The 25,118-nt window shown below is 33.2% G+C and overlaps 1 protein-coding gene across 1 annotated transcript in view; it reads left to right on the top strand.

The window, feature by feature from the left end:
- The first annotated feature begins 5,314 nt into the window (after positions 1–5,314).
- LOC139902424 (uncharacterized) overlaps positions 5,315–25,118 on the top strand; it is a 61,325-nt gene continuing 41,521 nt past the window's right edge. The window contains exons 1-4 of the mRNA XM_071885052.1: positions 5,315–6,850; positions 6,917–6,995; positions 7,881–8,623; positions 8,708–8,764. Of these exons, the coding sequence (XP_071741153.1) occupies positions 5,315–6,850; positions 6,917–6,995; positions 7,881–8,623; positions 8,708–8,764 (2,415 nt within the window). The remainder of the gene's footprint in view (positions 6,851–6,916; positions 6,996–7,880; positions 8,624–8,707; positions 8,765–25,118) is intronic.

Genomic DNA, 25,118 nt, shown 5'->3' with positions numbered 1-25,118 from the left:
CATTGATATGATCCATTGCACTCGTACCTTCCTTCATCTTAGTATTAAACAATTGACGCATGAGAAATACCTTATTTGCAGCGGTAGGTTTTTCATACATGTTAGAGAGTGCTTTCAAGCAAGCAAACATCGTCTTCTCATTCACAACGTTATATGCAACATTTTTAGCAAGTGAAAGACGAATAGCCCCCAAAGCTTGACGATCCAAAAGCGTCCAATCGGCATCGTTCATGCTTTCGGGCTTGGTCTCTAACAATGGTTGGTGTAGCTTCTTTTGATACAAGTAATCTTCAATTTGCATCTTCCAAAAGCCAAAGTCTCTCTCATCGAATCGGTCGATTCTAAACTTTCCATCTTCCGCCATCGTTCCCTTAACGAAACATTGTGCTCTAGATACCAGTTGTTAGGATATTAGGACCCAAACAATGCAAGTAATTCTACAAGATTACTTGCCGAGTAGTGATTCCAACAAGATCACTCAAACCCACTTAATGAATGAAAGATAATAAATGCGAAAATGTAAAGAACAACACAAGATATAACATGGTTATATGCAATCGTTGTGATTGCTTTAGTCCACGGACCAACTAGAGATTGTATATTTACTGAATATTTGAGAGTGGTGTGTTACAAGGACTATGAATGAGCTCTTTATATAGAGCAAACAAGAAACCAACCAAACTACAACTTGATCCTCAAGTGTGCTAGTAATCATGAAAGATAAACCAACTAGCCATGCTTTCCACCTTGTATTGGCATGATCACAGCCCTAATTTTAGGTGTAAAGTGATCAACTTTGCACCTAAAGCAAAAGGAAGCCAAAGTATGTTCGGATGTAAAGGTTGCAACTTGCCAAATTGCTGACAGAGAGGCGATGCGCCGCATCTGTAGTTGATGCGCCGCATCCCTGAAGCTTCCACATATTGCAGATTCAAAATCGCGACTACAGGCTTAAACCAGCTCCAGATGCGCCGCATCGCTTTAGTGATGCGCCGCATCCGACCCAATTGATGCGCCATATCAGCTCAATGCTCCGCATCCAAAACCTTCGGCATAAAAACGTGCCATGGATGCGCCGCATCCATTGATGATGCGCTGCATCATCATCAGCTTCTGTTTTCTTGTTTGTTTAACGTCTCCATACTACAACAAATTACCCTCTAATTAATTTCAGTTTCCGAAAACTAGTTCAATGACAAAGATAAGATAACGTTTGACTTTTCCATGTGCATGATACATCATCAGTATTTGATATATAAAGTCCAAAACAAAAGCATTGTACAGTTATGTATCCATATTTTAGTACAATTTTACACAACATTCATGATAAATACAAAAAGAAAACCAACATCAATATCAGGCAGAAGGTTAAACGAACTATTAACTTAAATTAATTTAGTGAACTAAAATACTCCAAAACACATAATTTACCAGTTAAATATGAAAATGCAAACCAAATTGATTCAAAATAAAAGTGCAACTAAACACAATGGGGCAATAGAATTCAAAAATTAAACAAAATTCACTTAAACTACCTAAAGAAAATAAACTACGGATAATCGGTAATGACCACCATCTCTAACAAAAGTCCAAATCACCTTCTTCACCTTCTGGATATGCATTTAAATCGATTAAGTTGTCTTCAAGATGAACATAACTACTCTCTTTGACAACTTCACAGTCATTTCGGGCTACGAAGGTAGAATTTGAAGAATTGTGTGTTCGTGAAGATTCAACATACTCAAATCTTGAAGGATCTCGTGTCGTAGAAATTCTTCCTTTTCCTTTTTTATGTTTTGGTGGCCTTCTTTTTGATCGTTGAATCACAGGCTCAAAGAACGTATCTGATTCGCTTAGAAGTTGAGTAGTTATCAAAGAAGCATGCTCTTTCTTGCTTACCGGCCAAGTTTTGTACTTAAAATCAAGCTCGTTTAAAATCTCGGTAAATTTGTTTTCGTCATCGTTTTGAGGATCGATTTTGAATTCAAGGACAAGGTATCAATTCTCCACTGTGGATTAATAAGATCCAACGTGAGTGTTGGTCCTTGGACCGACGATAATCATACACATAAAGAAAATTACTATCACATATACTTTTTGTTAAATTTCCAATTTTACAAATTATTTTTTATTCTTTTTAAATTTTCAGTTTTAACCGTTATTTTTCTATCCAATTTTTTTATTTTACAAGCATAAAGTAAGGACATAAAAAAAATTTATTTATTATTATTATTATCAATTTATTAAAGTAGACAATTAATTTTAAAAAATTAAAAAAGAATAGTATACAATAAAATAGAAGATGTACCATTTAATTACTAAAGTAAATTGTAGAAGATTTTTTTAGAGCGTAAAAATTGTAGAAGAATTGTTGAATTAGTGTGGAAATTTATAATGAAAAAAATTTCATGGTTGATCCCTAAACTTTGTACCAAGAATCATGATAGGGATTAAAGTTTAAAGCGATTATGTTTGGCCTCAACTATTATATATAATACACAGTTGGTCCCATCTTTTAACGCTCGTTAGTGAATCCCAGTTAACTTGCACACATAAACAACACATGATGAGCAGTTTCGTCTTTTTGCCTGTTCCTTTGTCATGTAGTTACATTTTTCCTTTAATCTCATCTTCAACAAACCTTCAAATCCAAATCAAACCCTAATACTCAAAGTTAAAAATAATTCAGATATGAAAATAAAAATTGTATACGAAGCACTGATGGAAGAAATATGAATTACGAAAACAACTCATTATTTTTTAGCATGAATGAACATGAGCAATGATAATATGAAGCCTTACCCTCAACAAAGGTCATCGGAGCAGACAAGAAATTCATGGTCTTATCGTGATAGCAGGAATTTTAAAGAAGCACTGGTATACAAACAATTTCAAAGAGAGTCTACACTTTAGGTTGCTAAAGGATCAACAAATAATTAGTAATCAGACTAGTGAGGAGAATAAGAAAAAAAGAACTCGATGATTTCATTGTCATCGTGAAATTTTGACCGACAATGATGACTTTCCGAAGAAGACAACAGAAAAGTCGATTTCGGTTAAAGACCAATGGTCCAAATGTCGCTTCACATGTGATACTTTGGAAAGGAAATAAAAAGGATACTGGCGTGAATGAAAAAAAAAGAAGGGAATCAAATTTGTTACTGTATTAATTAAATTTTAGTATTGTTCAATTTGTTCGTAATCAAATTTAGGTTTGAAGGTTTGTTGAAAATATTGTTGAATATGAGGGAAAAGGGAAAATATAACCAAATGACAAAGGAACAGGCAAAAAGACAAAAGTGTTCATCATGTGTTTTTCATTCGTGTAAGTTAACTGAGATTCACTAACGTGCATTAAAAGCTGAGATCATTTATGTCTTATTCTTAGAAGTTGAAACCAAACGTGATCATTTTAAACTTTAGTCTCTATCCTAATTTTTAGTACAAAGCTTGGGACCAACAGTGAAATAATTTCAAAATAATGTTCACACATAGTTTACAGTCACATAAATAAAATGATCAGAAGTACTCGTATTATTTGTGTCGGTTCACCTATAACAATTGGATCTTTTTCTCAATATATTTTCTTAGGTGTATTTGCTTCAAACCTTTTTCCACAGATCAATCGTACTGGTAAGCATTATTTAGAGATCGCCTATACATAAATATCATTCTTTATATATTCATTTATATCTAATTTCATCATCAATTGATAGCAAGAGGGTCACCTCCATCTTCACTAAGTTACTTCGTCGCCCATCCCCCAAAATGACCCAAAACCTTTTTTTTTTTTTTTTTTTGAAAGGCAAGACTCTAAAGTGAGGTTGGTGGGGATTGAACCCGGGTATCCGTTGGAGATTCCCAAGCACCCAACCACTTAACCACCCCTTTAGGGTTTTAAAATGGCCCAAAACCTAATCAACAAATTAGAAACATCACAAATGATAGACATCCAATGTTCACATTTGAATAAAATTATGAAGAAATTTGTACATAGATTAGGTCAAAGCCCAGATGGGAAAATACAATTTTTTCTGATATCCCCGATGTTAGTTTTCTAGATTAAGGTTTTTAAAGTCCAAGTGTTGGTCCAGCAAAATAATGTTTTTGTTTATCAATTAAGGTTTTGTATTGGCTCTGTTGTACATTTGGGAATTCACATGATCAATGAAGTTGTAGTTTGATATTCGATTCGCTTGTTACAAATAATGTTGCCAAAGCTGCAAAAAGTTTTCTTGAATTTACGAAGTCGTTTCGGAACCAGTGATGGATATTTAATGGTACAACTTGCAAAGCATAGACGTTTTGAAATCACAAGTGATATATAATGGAACTCAACTACATTTGCATCAATATCGGCCAATTTCGTCCGAAATCACTTTCTCTAAAGCTTACTTAAAATAATTAGCTCCTTCAGCTTGCCAAGTCCTCGTGCTATACTTTGGAAATAACCTCTCTAATTTTCCGTTCATCCCATTAATTTCAAGTTCCACTAGGCTAGTAAGACTTATATCTGACAGTTCCATAGAACCTAAAAATTAAGTAAACAACGCAAACGACGATATTTTAGGTTCGTGAAAATGTTTTCCATTGTGTTCACTAACAAGTCTGTGCCCAATTGCCATCAAGAAACCCGGGGGTGCAAATCCAACTCCATACACTCTAATATGTTAAATCCTACTTCATAAAGCTAGGTAGGGAAAGATATCTTCCATTCTTTTTACTTTTGTTAGTCGTATATGTTAGAATAAATCAAATAATCAATTTACCTTTTTAGGTAAGTTGACTTTGGGATCAGAAGTGGTCAACTTCATCATATCCCGAATTAGAGGTTCACATGTCTGCACAAGTCCAAGCAACCAAACGGCTACAAGAGCAGGCTACCAACAGCAGATTTCTTCTTTAACCAAGGTGGTTCCAAAAGTGGTTTGGAGCCTTACCCAATTTAGAATTAGCTGTTAGAATGAAAGTTGTATAAAGCACCAACTTATCTGATGTAAACAAATCAATACAATTGTATCAAAATCATTATTCAATACAAGATCAGTTTATTCAAATCTTAATATGGTATCAGAGCTGACGGTATCGATCTTTTAATCAAAATACTCGTGTTTGCTTCAATCATCTACCATTGTGAATGGCCACCATGTCTAACGACGGCAGCCAAACACCTTCAAGCCAACAAAGCCAAATAGATGAACTAACCAGTCAATTGGCAAATCTCTTAAAAAATAATTACTAACGGCCCAAGATCTCAGATACATTAAAGATAGGTTTGAGTCTAAATAGCTCATACTATGCATTATGGTCAAGAATGATGAGAGTTGCCATTGGAGGTAAATCCAAGGCACTTCTCAAACATTTAACCTCCAATCCACTAGATAGCAGTCATGAAGAATTCGAACAATGGGAGCAAGAAGATCTCATTGTATTCTCATGGCTGATACAAAATATTGAGCCCAATTTAGTAAGAAATCTTACTTCGTTTTCAACCGCCAAACTACTATGGGATGCATTAGCTACAACCTATAGTAGTGGCACTGATAAGCTCCAAACTTATGATTTGTATGTCAAAGCTACAGAAATGAAACAAAACAACCTCAATCTTGAAGAATTGTGGATCCGGATGCAAGGTATTTGGGGTGAACTCGAAATCCGAGACCCAAACCCCATGGAAAGTGCATCAGATATCAACAAATACAACAAGATTAGGGCTGAACAGAAGCTTTTTCAGTTTTTAAAGGCTCTTGATCAAAAATATTACACAATCAAGAGAGAGCTTCTCAGATTAAACCTACTACCGACGGCGGAGGAAGCCTACGCCGCTGTGAGAAAAGAAACAGCCCATCGACAGATTCTAGGGTTATCACCAAGTGACTCCTCAACCAATCATGGGATTGCAACTGGTTTGGTCACATTCGATGGCAAAGAGTCATCTGTTCATCTAACCAAGACCCACCGGAGTGGTTATAAACCGAGAATCGACAAATCAAAGCTTAAATGTACAAGATGTGGTAAATCGAAGCATACCATCGATCGGTGTTTTGAGATAAAAGGGTATCCAGAGTGGTGGCCAAAGCCAATTAAAGGTAAAGCATCGACGGCAGCAGCAAGTGATGAATCCAACACCACCACCACCAGTGACGGCTTCGGTGGTATAGCCACCACCCATAAAACCGCTGGTATAAATTTAAAACCTTTCTCCTCTTTATTTACAAATACAGAAAAAGCAACTAGGGTTGAGTCTAAAAGGGATAACTCAGTTAAAGCATCTAGGGAAGATGCAATCCCTTTGTTCGATGTAAATGGGAAAAAGGGAAACAGCTCACCGAATTTCTTGAAAGAAAATAAAACAACGGGTGGAAAAAGGAATCGGTTCCCTAGACTTGGTAGGTTAAAACCTGTTGGGCCAAACCTTAATAGGCTAACTAAAGAGGGATGGGTTAAAAAGGGCCCAACTAAGTATGTTAACAGGCCAGATTGTACAAAAGTTAAAATTGGGCCTCAATTTGGTACTAATATTAATAAAAATATAAAAACCGAGTCCAATTTTGTTCTGTGTCAAAACAAGTACTCCGTTTTAACAAAAATACAAAAAGACCTTTCCGAAGCAAATATTGTCTCAAATGATTCTAAATCAAAATCTTGGATTTTTGATTGTGGGGCAACGGATACTATGACTTTTGATGAAAACGATATTATTTTCAAAACAAAACCTAGAAAAAATAGGATTCAAACGGGTAACGGTGAAATTATTCAAGTTAAAAGTGGCGGTACCATTGAAATTTCACAAACTATTAAGCTACCTAACTGTCTATATATTCCAGCTTTATCTCATAAGCTGTTATCGGTAAGTCATGTTACAAAAGAACTAAACTGTAAAGTCCTGATGTATCCGACTTTCTGCATCTTGCAGGATATCCGGACAGGACTGTTGATTAGACGTGGCACTGAAAAAGGGGGGTTATACTATGTTGACGAGGTTTCTCAGCAAGGTACCGTGTCACTTGCTCACGGAACACCTTCGAGGGAGGCCTGGTTATGGCATAGGAGATTGGGTCACCCGTCAGCCGGATATTTACATGCTTTATTTCCTAGTTTGGTTCCGTCAAATGTTGTTTTAAATTGTGAAACTTGTATTTTGGCTAAAAGCCACCGTAGTACATTTAAACCTAGTAATAATAGACAAGATGTACCTTTTACTTTAATTCATTCTGATGTATGGGGACCGGCCCAGGTGACTGGGGGGAAAAATCTGCGGTACTTTGTCCTGTTTATTGATGATCATACAAGGATGACATGGGTTTACTTTCTAACACATAAATCGGAAGTTTTTGAAAAATTCACTCACTTTTACAAAATGGTACAAACTCAATTTAATAAAAACATACAAATCTTGTGATCTGATAATGGGGTGAATTTGTCAATACCTCCATGAAACTTTTTTGTGAACAAAATGGGATTATCCATCAAACATATTGTGCTCATACTCCCAAACAAAATGGGGTAGCTGAATGAAAAAATAGACTACTCTTAGAAATGACAAGATCTTTATTAATCGAATCTAAAGTTCCAAAGAGTTTTTGGCCTGAAGCTCTTGCTTCCGCTACTTATCTTATTAACCGGTTACCTACTAAGATTTTGGGCACAAAAACTCCTAAATTTATCTCAATTTCACACTCTACCTACCTCTTTGAATATTGAACCACGAATTTTTGGGTGTTCCGTCTTTGTTCACATTCCAAAAACTGAACGAACCAAACTTGATCCATGTGCCGAAAAATGTGTTATGGTGGGGTATGGCATAAACCAAAAGGGATATCGATGCTACAGTCCTAGGAAACGTTATGTCTATACTTCAATGAACTGTAACTTTATAGAAACCGAATACTTCTATAATACCCAACTCACGAGTGAGGGGGAGAAAGAAGATGACACTCTTAGTTGGATAACCTGGATACCTAAACTTGATAACACTCAAACACCAACACCAAATCCTGATCCCGAATCACCACCAAATCATGATCCCGAATCACCACCAAATCCTGATTCCGAATCACAACCAAATCCTGATCCTGAATCATCAAATCTTGATCCCGAATCACCAAACATTGAATCAGAAGAAATCTCCTCGAATAATGAACAAGGAGAACAAAATAGTACCACTTCCGCTGAAACCACCGAAAGATATGTTTTACCACAAAGAACTAACAGAGGAGTACCACCAAAGAGATATTCTCCAGAAAAAGAGGCGCAAAGATCAAGGTATCCAATTGCTAATGTTGCACAGGGGAACCTATCAAGTGAAGCACAGAAATTCCATTCTGCCTTATATTCTGAGAAAGTTCTAGCTACAGTTGATCAAGCAATGAAATCTGACAAATGGAGAAAGGCTGTGGAAGAAGAAATGGAAGCACTAAAGAAAAGTGATACATGGGAAAAATGTGTTGTGCGTCAAGGAAAGAAAATAGTGGGATGTCGATGGGTATTTACGATAAAACATAAATCAGATGGTACTATTGAAAGATATAAAGCTCGACTGGTTGTGAAAGGGTACACTCAGACATATGGGATTGATTATTCCGAAACTTTCTCACCAGTGGCAAAGATTGATACCATTAGAGTTCTCTTCTCTATCGCTGCAAATGAAGATTGGCCGCTTCACCAATTTGATGTGAAGAATGCTTTTCTACATGGCGAATTAAAGGAAGAAGTTTATATGGAAGCACCACCAGGATTCACCGACAACTTCAAAAACAGGGAAGTTTGTCGACTTAAAAAGGCTTTATATGGGTTGAAACAATTCCCGCGGGCTTGGTTTGGGAGATTTACTTTATTTATGAAAAATATGATTTTAAACAGAGTAACTCGGATCATACTCTCTTTTTTAAACGAAAAGGAAACTTAATTACCTGCTTAATCATTTATGTTGATGATATGATAATAACAGGAAATGATAAAGAGGAAATTTCTAACTTAAAATTGAACTTATTTAAAGAATTTGAAATGAAAGACTTGGGCAGGCTTAAATATTTTTTGGGAATTGAGGTATTACGATCTCCATAGGGAATATTTATCTGTCAAAAGAAGTATGTACTTGATTTCCTTGCAGAAACAGGTATGATTGACTGCAAACCAGCTGATACTCCAATGATTCCAAACCAGAAGTTATTTATGGAAGATGAAGCTGATCTTGCCGATAAAGGGCAATACCAAAGGATGGTGGGAAAACTCATCTATCTTGCTCACACTCGACCTGATATAGCACATGCAGTTGGAGTTGTGAGTCAATTCATGCACCAACCACAGGTTCACCATATGGAGGCTGTAATGAGAATCATCAGGTATTTGAAGAAAACAACTGATAATGCTAAAAACGAACATATATTTCATAGCATTATTCCTCAAGAAAGACAAGCTTTTAGTTGCAATTGTTCTATTTACAAGTGATATTCGTTTAAATAATAAAAGGTGAAGACAAAAGACAGATTCGACAAATTGAAGACGCAAACGACCAAAAAGCTCAAAAGTACAAAATACAATCAAAGAGGTTCCAATTATTTATAAGAAACGTCTCAGAATTACAAGAGTACAAAATTCAAAATGCAAAGTACAAGATATTAAATTGTACGCAAGGACGTTCAAAAATCCGGAACCGGGACCAGAGTCAACTCTCAACGCTCGACGCAACGGACCGAAAGTTACAAATTAATTATGTATATAAATATAATATAATATATAATTAATTATATAAATTATATATTTATATTATTAAAATCCGTCGGCAAGTAAAGATCCAAAATGGAGTGAGCTGGAAATTCAAACTCCGCGACTCGCGGAGTTTGAAGGGGAAATATGCCGCGACTCGCGGAGCCCCAAATTCTGAAACTGCCTATAAAAGCCAACGCATTTGATCCGTTTTAAATATCCATCCATCAATCTCTCTATCTATATGTAAACGTATATATATATATATATATATATATATATATATATATATATATATATATATATATATATTTTAATTTTAATTTTAATTTTAATTTTAATTTTAAATCCTAATAATAAGGGTATGTTAGCGAATGTTGTAAGGGTGTAAGTCGAAATTCTGTCCGTGTAACGCTACGCTATTTTTAATCATTGTAAGTTATGTTCAACCTTTTTACATTAATGTCTCGTAGCTAAATTATTATTATGCTTATTTAAATCAAAGTAATCATGATGTTGGGCTAATTACTAAAATTGGGTAATTGGGCTTTGTACCATAATTGGGGTTTGGACAAAAGAACGACACTTGTGAAAATTAGACTATGGGCTATTAATAGGCTTTATATTTGTTTAACTAAATGATAGTTTGTTAATTTTAATATAAAGATTTACAATTGGACGTCCCTATAAATAACCATATACACTCGATCGGACACGATGGGCGGGATATTTATACGTACGAATAATCGTTCATTTAACCGGACACGGGAATGGATTAATAGTCACTAGAATTATTAAAACAGGGGTGAAATTATGTACAAGGACACTTGGCATAATTGATAACAAAGTATTAAAACCTTGGGTTACACGCAGTCGATAACCTAGTGTAATTGATAACAAAGTATTAAAATCTTGTTACAGTGTAAGTCCCCAATTAGTTGGAATATTTGACTTCGGGTATAAGGATAATTTGACGAGGATACTCGCACTTTATATTTATGACTGATGGACTGTTATGGACAAAAACCAGACAGACATATTAAATAATCCAGGACAAAGGACAATTAACCCATAGGCATAAAACTAAAATCAACACGTTAAACATCATGATTACGGAAGTTTAAATAAGCATAATTCTTTTATTTCATATTTAATTTCCTTTATTTTATATTTAATTGCACTTCTAATTATCGTACTTTTATTTATTGTAATTATATTTAATTGCACTTTTAATTATCGTACTTTTTAATTATCACAATTTTATTTCATCGCACTTTTATTTATCGCAATTTCATTATCATTATTTACTTTACGCTTTAAATTAAGTTATATTTATTTTTAATATTTTACATTAGGTTTTAACTGCGACTAAGTTTTAAAATCGACAAACCGGTCATTAAACGGTAAAAACCCCCCTTTAAAATAATAATATTACTTATATATATATATATATATTTGTATTTTTATAAATTAAACTAATATAGCGTTAAGCTTTGTTTAAAGGATTCTCTGTGGAACGAACCGGACTTACTAAAAACTACACTACTGTACGATTAGGTACACAGCCTATAAGTGTTGTAGCAAGGTTTAAGTATATCCATTCTATAAATAAATAAAAATCTTGTGTAAAATTGTATCGTATTTAATAGTTTTTCCTAGTAAAATTTAATAGTATTTTATACCCCTTAGCTTTAACATCAAGTATTTTTGGCGCCGCTGCCGGGGATTCAATTTCTTGCTTAAACGCCGGAAGCGCAACGCTATGTAAAAAAAAAAGATTTTTATTTTTAGTTTACTTTTATAAAAAAATACGCTTTTGTAAAAATACGTTTTAAAAATTCAAAAATATAAAAAGAAAAACAAAAATTTATATATTTTTAAGAGTTTGTTAAAAGTTTTATAAAGTTTCTTTATTTTTATTTTTGTGTTAAAAAAAATATAAGTTTTATCTAAATATTTCGTATTTATTTAAAACATAAAATCAAAAAAAAAAAAAAAAACCTGTCGAACGAAACCAGCCTGTCATTTGAATTTGCATTCTCCGCGACTCGCGGAGTTTGTTGCCAGCTAGGCACCGCACTTGCGGAGTTTAACCTGACGCGCCTGACAGAAACCCTAAATTCGCATTAATTACGGAGTATTAATTATTATTATTATTTAAACCCTAGTTAGTTTATTATTAATATAATTTAGTTTTAATTAATTATTATTTAGTTTTAAATATATAAAAATTATTACTTTTATAAAATAATAAATATAAAAAATAATATTTTTATAAAAATAAGTAATTTTATCACTTTTTATATCTTTTTATATTTCGTACCTTTTTAATTGTTTATTCGTAATTTTTGTATTTTTATCATTCGTAATTAGTTTTAAGTCATAGTTTTTTCCATAGTTATTTTTATTTCTAGATTTTTAGGCTTTGCCGTAAAATCACTTAAGTGCTTTTTCTTTAGACTAAGATTTAGGTGCTCTAAAATTTTGCGACGCCTTTTTAAGTTTTAGTACCTTTTTAAGTTATTGCCATTTGGGATATAATTTTTCTTTTAAGCTTTAATATTTTTAGACGCAACTTTTAATTTTTTAGTTTTTAGTTCTTTTTTTTAAGTTTCAACGCGCTACTTTCTTATTTTTATTTTTCGACGCCTTTTACCTATGTATCAATTATCACTCCAATTAGTAATCTCAAATTGCAATTTTAATTTTAAGTTAGTGATAATAATAAGGTTGGGTTAGTCGAGTATTTTAAAGTTTTATAAGTCGTTCTTTTTCTTTCTTATTTCTCCAATTTTAATATCGACGCGCTCTTTTTCTTTCTTATTTCTCGCCATTCTAGTTTTAGGACATAGAATTTTCTCTATTTCTTATCTAAATTTCTTTAAATTATGAAAATTTATTTTAAGTGGTTAAATTGATAGACATCAAAATTTTCTGGTTCGTAGTAATAGTTGGATTTGCACGTGGACCGGGCTATTGGAGCCAAACAGTACTCAATTATATTGAGACCAAACGAATATTGCCCCTCTGCTGCATCTTTTGGCTATTTGAAACGTGGGCAAAATCAGAAAAGTCTATTAATTGGATAACTTATATAATTTTTCTTTCCTTTTAAAAACTAATAGGATATTCAGTGAATGCACCGAGCAAGACGTTCACCACCTTTTGTACGTTCATCACCTGTAACCAGATCAAGACATCTAGCTAATATTGTCGCAGTTGATTTTTCTTTAGAATCGTCATCCAGTCGACCAAGTACTCCAATTCAAATTTCCGATAATCCATTTTTTGAACCCGACCTCACAATTGAGAATCCGGAGAATATTCAGGGACGATTCCGAGATCCTGAACCATTAATTTTTCCTCCGGAACCACCAATCATTCAAACAGAGATTGTTGAGGAACGAACCATTAAATCAGAATCCTCTAGTGATTCAGATTCAACAAATTCAATCATGGAAAATCTGGAACCTTTAAGTATGGAAGACCGAATGAAAGCTAAACGCACTGGCCAAGGTCACGCAATTACTCATCCAGACATTAATGCGCCAGATTATGAAATCAAAGGATAAATTCTACACATGGTGACTAATCAATGCCAATTTAGTGGTGTGCCGAAGGAAGATCCAAATGAACATCTTCGTACCTTAATAGGATCTGCACACTATTTAAAATAAGAGAAGTTGAGGATGAACAGATATATCTCATGTTATTACCCTGGACTTTAAAGGGAGAAGCCAAAGATTGGTTGGAATCGTTACCTGAAGGGGCGATTGATACATGGGATGTTTTAGTTGAAAAATTTCTTAAACAATTCTTTCCGGCATCTAAAGCCGTAAGACTTGAAGGAGAAATTGTTACGTTCATACAAAAACCGAATGAAACTCTATATGAGGCGTGGACAAGATTTGAAAAGTTATTAAGAGGATGTCCGCAACATGGTTTAGACACTTGTCAAATAGTACAAATATTCTACCAAGGATGTAACATCACTACAAGGAAAGACATCGATATAGCAGCTGGTGGTTCTATTATGAAGAAAACAGAAACTGATGCTTACAAAATTATTGATAACACTGCTTCCCACTCACATGAGTGGCACCAAGAAAAAGATATCGTTAGATCATCTAAAGTAGCTAGAGCCGATTCTAGCCATGACTTAGATTCCATTTCTGCAAAGATAGATGCTGTCGAGAGATGAATGGAAAAGATGACTAAAGATATTCACTCAATACGAATTAGTTGTGAGCAGTGTGGAGGACCACATTTGACAAAAGATTGTCTCAGTATTGAATTAACAATGGAACAAAGAGAGAATATTTCATATCTAAACCAAAGGCCTGGAAATAATTATCAGAATAATTATCAACCGCCAAGACCGATTTACAATCAAAACCAGAATTATAACCAAAATGTTCCATACAACAACCAACAAGGTCCTAGTAATCAACAAGTATCCAATAATACTTACAGCCAGCAAAGACCTAATTTTCAAAACAAACCACCACAAACCGATGATAAAAAGCCAAATTTAGAAGATATGATGACGAAGCTAGTTGAAACTCAAACGCAGTTTTTCACATCTCAGAAACAAACCAATGAACAAAATGCTCAAGCATTTAGAAATCAACAAGCTTCTATTCAAAATTTGGAACAAGAAGTAAGTAACCTAGCAAGGTTGATAGGTGAAAGAAAATCGGGAAGTCTACCTAGTGATACAAATGCTAACCCCCGGAATGAAACAGCTAAAGCTATTACCACAAGAAGTGGTATTACGCTTAAACCACCTGAAACACCTATAATTTCTGATGAAGCTATTCCTAATCCACAAGAACCACAACCTGAACAAGATAAGGAAAAAGAACCGATAGTTGAAAAGGTTAATGAAGATAACATAGTTAAGGCTATACCTTATGTTAAACCATACCAACCACCACTTTCTTACCCGAGTAAAATGAAAAAAGAGAAACTTGAAGCCGAGCAATCCAAATTCTTGGATATGTTTAAACAAATAAATGTAAATCTTCCTTTCATTGATGTGATTTCAGGAATGCCTAGATATGCTAAATTTCTGAAAGATCTAATCTCGAATAGAAAGAAAATGGAAGAACTCTCGGTCGTTACTATGAATGCTAATTGTTCAGCAGTGCTGTTGAATAAGATACCAGAAAAACTATCTGATCCAGGAAGTTTCACAATTCCATGTTTTCTGGGTAGTCTTAGTTCAATAGAAGCATTGCCAGATTTAGGTGCTAGTATAAATTTAATGCTGTATTCACTATACACTAAACTAGACCTTGGAGAATTGAAACCAACAAGAATAAGCATACAACTAGCCGATCGATCAATAAAATATCCTAGAGGGATAATGGAGAACATGCTAGTTAAAGTTGGTACTTTAGTATTTCCAGTAGATTTTGTTGTTCTGAACATAGAAGAAGATTCTCAAGTTCCTCTCATATTAGGAAGACCATTCTTAAACACGGCTAAAGAAATGATTGACGTGTTTGGTAAGAAACTGACCCTAAGTATAGAGGACGAGAGTGTTACCTTTTCAGTTGATAGAGCAATACAACAACCGCAATCTGCAGATGATACATGTTATTATATTCAAACTATAGATTCACATGCAGAATTGTTAGAAGAATTTCCAGAATTACAAGGAACAGGAGAATGTTCTTTAGGAGAAGGAAATGAACCAATTGATGAAATTGAAATGTTAGCTACACTAATAGCTAATGGATATGAACCAACAACAGAAGAAATTCAAATGTTAAAAGAAGAAGACAGATATCGATATAAATCATCGATAGAAGAACCTCCGAAATTAGAGTTAAAGCCACTTCCAAACCATTTGGAATACGCTTATTTACATGGTGAATCTGAATTACTTGTAATAATATCATCTTCTCTTACTGAAAATGAAAAATCTCAACTCATTTCTGTGTTAAAAGCTCATAAACCAGCCATTGCATGGAAAATTCATGATATTAAAGGAATAAGTCCTTCGTATTGCACACATAAAATCCTTATGGAAGAAGGTCATAAAACGTATGTGCAACGCCAACGAAGACTAAATCCTAATATGCAAGATGTAGTTAAGAAAGAAATTATTAAACTGCTAGATGCAGGTTTAATTTATCCAATTTCTGATAGTCCATGGGTAAGCCCAGTTCAATGCGTGCCTAAGAAAGGTGGCATGACTGTCATTACAAATGAGAAAAATGAGCTTATTCCTACTAGGACTGTAACAGGATGGCGTGTATGTATTGATTATAGAAAATTAAATGACGCCACCAGAAAAGATCACTTTCCCTTACCTTTTACTGATCAAATGTTGGAAAGATTAGCCGGAAACAGTTACTACTGTTTTCTTGATGGTTTTTCCGGATATTTTAAAATTCCAATAGCACCCGAAGACCAAGAGAAAACCACATTCACGTGCCCTTATGGTACTTTTGCTTACAAACGCATGCCATTTGGACTTTGCAACGCCCCTGCAACCTTTCAAAGGTGCATGATGGCGATTTTTTATGACATGATAGAAGAATGCATGGAAGTTTTCATGGATGACTTTTCAGTCTTCGGTGATACATTTGAAACATATCTAGTTAATCTAGAACGAATGCTTATTAGATGTGAACAATCAAATCTAGTACTTAATTGGGAGAAATTCCATTTCATGATTAAAGAAGGCATCGTTCTTGATCATAAAATCTCAAAGGAAGGAATTAAAGTGGATAGAGATAAAGTAGATGTAATTGCTAAATTTCCACATCCCACCAATGTTAGAGGAGTTAGGAGTTTTCTAGGGCATGCCGGTTTTTACCGACGTTTCATAAAAGATTTTTCTAAAATTGCCACTCCTATGAATAAACTCCTAGAAAAGGATGCTCCATTTATCTTTTCAGATGAATGTATCAAATCTTTTAATATTCTTAAAGAGAAACTCACTAATGCGCCGATCATGATAACACCAAATTAGAATCTATCGTTTGAACTTATGTGCGATGCAAGTGATTTTGCAATGGGAGCCGTTTTAGGACAAAGGATTGAAAAACGATTTCAACCTATTTATTATGCTAGTAAGACGTTACAAGGAGCACAAACGAATTACACAACTACTGAAAAAGAACTCCTTGCTATTGTCTTTGCTTTGACAAATTTCATTCATATCTCGTTCTAGCAAAAACGGTGGTCTATACCGACCATTCTGCTCTTAGATACCTATTTTCAAAACAAGATGCCAAACCAAGATTAATTCGTTGGATCTTACTCTTACATGAGTTCGATATTGAAATCCGAGATAAAAGAGGAGCAGAAAATCTCGCCGCTTATCATCTTTCTCGTCTTGAAAATCCTGAATTAGAAGTTCTAAATGAATCGGCTATACAAGACAACTTTCCTGATGAATATCTATTGAAGATAGATTATAATAAAATTCCATGGTTTGCAGACTATGCAAACTACTTAGTATGTGGATTCCTTGAAAAAGGATTATCGTACCAAAAACGAAAGAAATTCTTCAGTGATATAAAACACTATTTCTGGGAAGATCCACATTTGTTTAAAAGTTGTCCCGATGGAATAATACGCCGATGTGTATTCGGAGATGAAGCTAGTAAAATCTTAAACCATTATCACACAGGACCAACAGGAGGGCATTATGGGCCTCAACTAACAGCAAGAAAAGTTTATGATGCTGGATTCTATTGGCCTACAATTTACAAAGACACACACCTTATTTGCAAATCCTGTGATGCATGTCAAAGGGCCGGAAAAATAAGTCAACGTGATGAAATGCCACAAAACGTCATTCAAGTATGTGAAGTATTTGACATTTGGGGTATTGACTTTATGGGTCCATTTCCAAAATCTCATAATAATCTCTACATTCTCGTAGCCATTGATTATGTATCTAAATGGGCGGAAGCACAAGCTCTCCCAACTAACGATGCACGAGTTATAGTCAACTTTTTAAAACGTCTTTTTGCAAGGTTTGAAACACCGAAAGCTTTAATAAGTGATCGGGGAACTCATTTCTGTAATAATCAACTTGAGAAAGTTCTTAAAAGATATGGAGTAACTCATAAAATCTCCACCGCATATCATCCACAAACAAGTGGACAAGTTGAAAATACCAACCGAGCTTTAAAACGTATTCTAGAGAAAACCGTAGGATCAAATCCGAAGGAATGGTCCATAAAATTGGAGGATGCACTCTGGGCTTTTAGAACAGCCTACAAAACTCCAATTGGAACCACACCTTTTAGACTCGTTTACGGAAAAGCATGTCATCTTCCAGTAGAAATTGAACACAAAGCATTTTGGGCTTTGAAGACATGTAATCTTGATTTACATGAAGCTGGACGACTACGGTTAAGTCAATTAAACGAATTAGAAGAATTAAGACATGAAGCATACGAAAATTCGTTAATCTATAAGGAAAGAACGAAGGAATGGAATGATAAAAGAATCAGAAGTTCAAAAGAATTTAAGGAAGGAGACAGAGTTCTTCTTTTCAATTCACGATTTAAGCTGTTTCCTGGAAAATTGAAATCAAGATGGTCTGGACCATTCATAGTCAAAAGAGTTTTCCCATACGGAATGATAGAATTAATAAATTCAAATGGGATTGAATTTAAAGTTAATGGTACAGAGTTAAACACTACATAGATAGTCCGATGGAAGTCGACAACGAAGTTAATCACAATTTCGATACCACAGCTAACTAAGTGTGGGGAGAATCAAGTCTTTAAAGGATAATATGTATTTCTGTTAGAGTTAGATTTTCTGTTTTCGTGTAATTCTCGAAAATGGAACCCGAATGGTCTTTCCTTAGCAGACCCTAAAGAACTAGTCTTCTCCCCCCATTCTGAATTTTTATTTTTTTAGGTTTTACGAAATTAAGACTTCCTGTGAACTAAATCAAGGTCTAATGCTACACGCTTTGATTACTAAACGTAATAATGACACACTTCCGAGTGAACTGGTATCAGTAATCAGAGAAAAATTGGACGGAGTAAGAAAAGAATCCAGATGTGAAGATAATAAGTTACAATTTGGTAAAGGAAAATCAAAATCCGCAGCAAAAAGAAGAGCACGACACCTTGAAAGATGTCACAAATGCGGAAAATGGTCACACGAAGGTAAATGTTCAAATAATCAAACCTATTCAATCACCGAATTTGTTACTTTATGCAGAGATGGACCGTTCATATGTTTAAAAGAAAAAACATTAAATGCTCGAGGTTACGCCTATGTAGCCATGGAAAATCAATTAGTCCGACTATCTTATGAGTGGGCTAGAGCATATCACTAAGAATACTATCTCACAGGTAAGTCTGTACAGTTTTTATTTTTATTTTTATTTTTAACCTTTTGATAATAAACGCTAATTTGTTCGCTATAAAGTATTAAATTGGTATTTAATAAAATTAGGTCTTGCGACCGAAATTGTTGATATCATAAAAAAAAAATTATTACATCACTGTGAAATTTAACGTTTATTCTTAAGGTACAAATATCTTTAATCAATCAACCCAAAATATTTCAAAAATTCGTCATGAGTTAAATTAGGTCATGGAACCGAAATTACTTTACCGAAAAGAGGGGCGTATATTTTTGATAATATTTGATTGATTAAAGTGGGATAAAAGCAAAAAAGATTTTTAATTTTATTTTTACCATGTTTTTAAAATTAATATATAAATCTTAAATTGATATTGTTAACTTTTTAAATCAATATATTTAAAATTGTAAATATTTAAAAAATTAATATTTTTAATATAAGTTTGTATGTATAAAAACAAAATTAAATTTAAGTTTGGTGTGAATTTTTAATATTAATTTTGAATTTTATGCATATTAAATTTAAGTTGTGTGAATTTAAAAATAAAAATTTACTTTATCTCATTAAGTTAAAAATACGATTTTTAAAATTCGTCGTGAGTTGAAGACTAGGTCTTTGAACTGAAATTGCTTTACTCGAGGGAGGGACGAGAACTTTTATTATCATTATTTTTAATCTTATTGAATTAAAGTATGCCAAAAACATTAAAAAAACCCAAAAATCTTTGCTTTTAAAACCGCGCTTTAAATTGACAAATTTTAAAAATTTTGTCGAGGGACGGACTAGGACATCGTTCCGAAACGACCTCGTCCTAAATAACAAGGGAAACAAAATTTTAAAATTAATTAATTAATTGTTTTATAAGTTAAGGTTTTTATAAAAAAAAATGCAAACACCGCGACTCGCGGAGTTTGTAATGGATAAACACCGCGACTCGCGGAGTTTGTAAATTCCAGAAAAAAATAAAACGCAAGAACAGATCAGTTTACACACAACCAAACTCAAAAACTGCGAAAACACACCCAAAAATCGTATTTTTTCACCATTTTTCATCAAATCTTTCACAAAATCATGTTGAGAAGGATGCTATCAAGGAATTACTCAAGAAAAACGGTAAATTTCTACACCTAAACACCATTTAATCCGAAAATTAGTGTTCTTGAACAATTTTATATCCAATTCGATTTTGATGATTTTTAGTGTAATTATGCTTAAATTGCTTATGTATTATGCTTGTATAACCTAGATTGATGCTATTTAACATGATTAGAAGCCTTAAACTTCAAATTTTGAGTAATATAGGGTTTGTGTTCTTGAGCAATTTGGAGCTTTTTTATATAAACAGGTTATGGCTAATTTTTGTCATGAATTATTGCTAAATTAAGTAGTGTAACATGTTTAGGTAGTTAAATGATCCAAACTTTGAGCCTTAACATGATTTTTGAGAATTAAATTAGACTTTTTCAAGTCTAAAATTCATGAACTTGATTTTTGAGAGATAATGCCATTTGAAACTTGTTTAATTGCTAATAATGATTATTTTGACATGTTATTTGAGTTGAATGCTTATGAACTTGGCGAACATTTTCGTATATGCTTATTTGAAAAAGTGTAGATTTGATAAAAATATGAAAATGAGCATAAGTTTGATATAAATTGAACATGTCATTGTAATTATTTTGATTGATAATTTTGCTGACACTAATGCATATTTGGATGCACAAAAATTGTGTTTGATGTATTTTGCAGACTGAAAGGGGTGAATCTTCATTCCAAGCTCGCATTGCTCCTCCTGAGAATGCGGAACAACAGGATGTTGATAACTATTACAAACAAGATATACCTCATCCAGTTATGACATTTTCAGATATGCACGTGGAAGATTTGCACCCGAACTTGAGATTAGACAGACGTTGGATAGATTATCCAAAATATCAAAGGGGCTTGCACACTCTTCATTCTAAAGCTGTTGAAGTACCTAGGGTAATAGAATGGGAACCGTTAGAAGCTGTAGGATTGGGTGAACGGATTAGAGAATTACTTACACAGAGGTATGGTAATTCTACTTTTAACGATTGGGTACGATTATTCAACATGCGTAGACCTGTATATAAAGTATGGTGTGAAGAATTATTGTGTAGTATAGAAATAAATGATCGGGTAGCTACTTTAACCGATCAAACTTTTATTAGATTTTTGTTAGGAGGTTCGATGCGCCACATGTCTCTACTAGACATGGCTTAGGCCTTACGTATATATACGCCTGAGGAGGTAGCATCTGCCGATTGTTAAGGGTTGATATTAAATGGTAGGAAGATTGATGGAAATTTTGATACACATGGTGTATGGAGTCAAATGACTAGCCATCACCGATTTAAAGGGGAAAATTACTCTTATCTTGATATTGATAGAGCTGAATTAAGAGTAATCCATAGGTTTCTAGCGAACTCGATTACACAGCGAGGTAAAAATAAGGAAAAGGTAAATGAGCAAGATTTATTTTACCACATGTGTATTCGAGACCCACAAAGCGCTGTAAGTATACCTTATTGTGTGGGTTATTATTTATCGGCTATGGTTAGGGGGATGAGACCGCACAGTATAATAGGAGGTGGTATATTTATTACATTAATTGCTGAGTATCTCGATGTGGATATAAGTCGGGGGGATTATTAATCGAAGAACCAGAACCCCACGATACAATTGGTTTAAATATATATCATGGTGCTAAGGTTTTAAAGAGGCGAAATAACGCTGCAGTAGCATATAATGGAAGACATCTACAGGTTGAAAGAAATCAACAGCCAGGTAATGTGGGAGGGAGAAATGAAATGACAGAAATGCAAAGGTTTATAGCTTCACAAGAATATGAAAATGCTAGACATCGAGCATTTGAAGATTGGCAAGTTCATCAAAACCACATCATAGCTCATTGCCAACATGTAGGTAGAAACTATATTCCTACTCCAAAGCCCGTATTTCCTCCCTGGTCTATAGAGATTCAACCACCGTATCCTACTTATAACCCAGCTGAGGCATTCTATAACACATACGGTTATGCATGGAACCCCTACTGGTATCAGTATCAACCCTAGTTTATTTAGTTTTATTTATTTTATTTTTGTAATGTTACTACATTTAGCACTTATGTTGATATTGTAATAGTCTTTATAATTTTCTAACTTTTATTATTAGATTTTAATAATTTTTGAATGTGGGGTAATATACCAAACTTCAAAAATATGTATATATGTTTGCAGTTTATCTTATGTACACAACAGGGTAAAACAACGCATTTTCAAAGACTGTCATTAAGTTCAGCAAAAGCAACTAATTTTGATGACAAGATGCAAAATATATGTGAAATAACAACAAGACGGAATGAACAAATAATGTGCACCATTTATCATTCAACACAAACAACAATATGTTTGGAAACTTTGGTAAAATTTAATCATTTTTCTACGCTAATCACCCTCAATAATTTAAATTGTTACTGATTTCTTGCAAATGAGGGAATTGCAAGATCTTAAGTATGGGAAGGGGTTAAATTCTTTCGGATTTTAAAAAAAATTTTATTTAAACACTTGGTTACCATTAAAAATACTAGTAACGCAGTAGTTGTATTAGAATCTAGTGCTCTCTGATAATAAAGAACAGCCCTAGTCTTATATACTGACTACTCAATTCTAGTAAAATTTTGGAAAATTTTCAATTAAATGAACTCAAAATCATGTTTATACATATTTATGAACGATAAAACTAGGTGTTAACACCGAAATTATTGTTACCTCGGAAAGGACATAAATTGAGAAACAAACCAAAATGTTAGAATTCATTTAAAATGGAATAGAGGACAATAAAAAGGAAAATAAAAGCCAAGTGTGGAAATTTTTTACCAAGTTATTCAAAACATATATCACATATTTTTGTACAAATAATTGAAAATACTTTTGTTTTGGACGATAATTAACTGTTTTATTTTTGTACAAATAATTGAAAATACTTTTATTTTCTGTTTTCTGTTTTTAAATAAATAAAAGATATTAAAATAAAACTTATATTTTTATAAACTAAAATAAAAATAAAGAAACTTATAAAACTTAAATATTTAACAAAATCTTAAAAATACTTATATTTTTGTTTTTCTTTTTATATTTTCGAATATTTAAAACGTATTTTTACAAAAGCGAATTTTAATAAAAGTAAACAAAAAATCTTTTTTTTTTTTTATTATTAGCGTTGCGCTTCCGGCGTTTAAGAGTTTCCCCGGCAGCGGCGCCAAAAATACTTGATGTCAAAGCAGAGGGGTATAAAATACTATTAAATTTTAGCAGGAAAAACTATTAAATACGATACAATTTTACACAAGATATTTATTTATTTATAGAATGGATATACTTAAACCTTGCTACAACACTTATAGGCAGTGTACCTAATCGTAAAGTAGTGTAGTTTTTAGTAAGTCCGGTTCGTTCCACAGGGAAATCTTTAAACAAAGCTCAACGCTATATTAGTTTACTTTTATAAAAATACAAATATATATATAAGTAATATTATTATTATAAAGGGGGGTTTTTACCGTTTAATGACCGGTTTGTCGATTTTAAGACTTTAGTCGCAGTTAAAACCTAATGTAAAATATTAAATAAATAAAAGACGTAATTTAAAGCGTAAAGTAAATAACGATAATGAAATTGCGAATAATAAAAGTGCGATAAAATAAAATTGCGATAATTAAAAAGTACGATAATTAAAAGTGCGATAAAATAAAATAACAATAAAAATGCGATAATTAGAAGTGCAATTAAATATAAAATAAAAGAAATTAAATATGAAATAAAAGAATTATGCTTATTTAAACTTCCGTAATCATGATGTTTGACGTGTTGATTTTAGTTTTATGCCCATGGGTTAATTGTCCTTTGTCCTGGATTATTTAATATGTCCGTCTGGTTTTTGTCCATAACAGTCCATCAGTCATAAATATAAAGTGCGAGTGTCCTCATCAAATTATTCTTATACCCAAAGTTAAATATTCCAACTAATTGGGGATTCGAATTGTAACAAGGTTTTAATACTTTGTTTAATGAATACACCAGGTTATCGACTGCGTGTAAACTAAGGTTTTACTACTTTGTTAACAATTACACCAATTACCCTTGAATGTAATTTCACCCCTGTTTTAATTATTCTAGTGGCTATTAATCCATTCCCGTGTCCGGTTAAATGAACGATTATTCGTACATATAAATACCCCGCCCATCGTGTCCGATTGAGTGTATATGGTAATTTATAGGGACGCCCAATTGTAAATCTTTATATTAACATTAACAAACTATCATTTAGTTAAACAAATATAAAGCCCATTAATAGCCCATAGTCTAATTTCCACAAGTGTCGTTCTTTTGTCCAAACCCCAATTATGATACAAAGCCCAATTACCCAATTTTAGTAATTAGCCCAACATCATGATTACTTCGTTTTAAATAAGCATAATAATAACTTAGCTACGAGACATTAATGTAAAAAGGTTGAACATAACTTACAATGATTAAAAATAGCGTAGCGTTACACGGACAGAATTTCGACTTACACCCTTACAATATTCGCTAACATACCCTTATTATTAGAATTATAATTAAAATTAAAATATAAATTATATATATATATATATATATATCGTTTACATATGAGAGAAGAGAGAAAAAGATTATTTTTTTTTTTGATCAGAATTCGGTTTGCTTTATAGGGATTTTTGATTTTTGGGGCTCCGCGACTCGCGGCAAAATCCTCTTCAAACTCCGCGAGTCGCGGAGAATGAATTTACAGCTCACACCCTTGGAGTCTTTCTCTGCCGACGGTTTTATAATATATATATAATATATATATAATTAATATAATTAATTATATATTATATTATATTTATATGCCTAGTTAACTTGTAATTTTTAGTCCGTTGCGTCGAGCGTTAAAAGTTGACTCTGGTCCCGGTTCCGGATTTTCGAACGTCCTTGTGTACAATTTTATATTTTGTATTTTGCATTTTGAATCTTGT

Source organism: Rutidosis leptorrhynchoides, chromosome 3 (assembly GCF_046630445.1).
Source record: "Rutidosis leptorrhynchoides isolate AG116_Rl617_1_P2 chromosome 3, CSIRO_AGI_Rlap_v1, whole genome shotgun sequence".
In the NCBI taxonomy this organism is placed as follows: domain Eukaryota; kingdom Viridiplantae; phylum Streptophyta; class Magnoliopsida; order Asterales; family Asteraceae; genus Rutidosis; species Rutidosis leptorrhynchoides.
The sequence above is the reverse complement of the archived record's forward strand: the minus strand, read 5'-3'. Positions and strand labels throughout refer to the sequence as shown.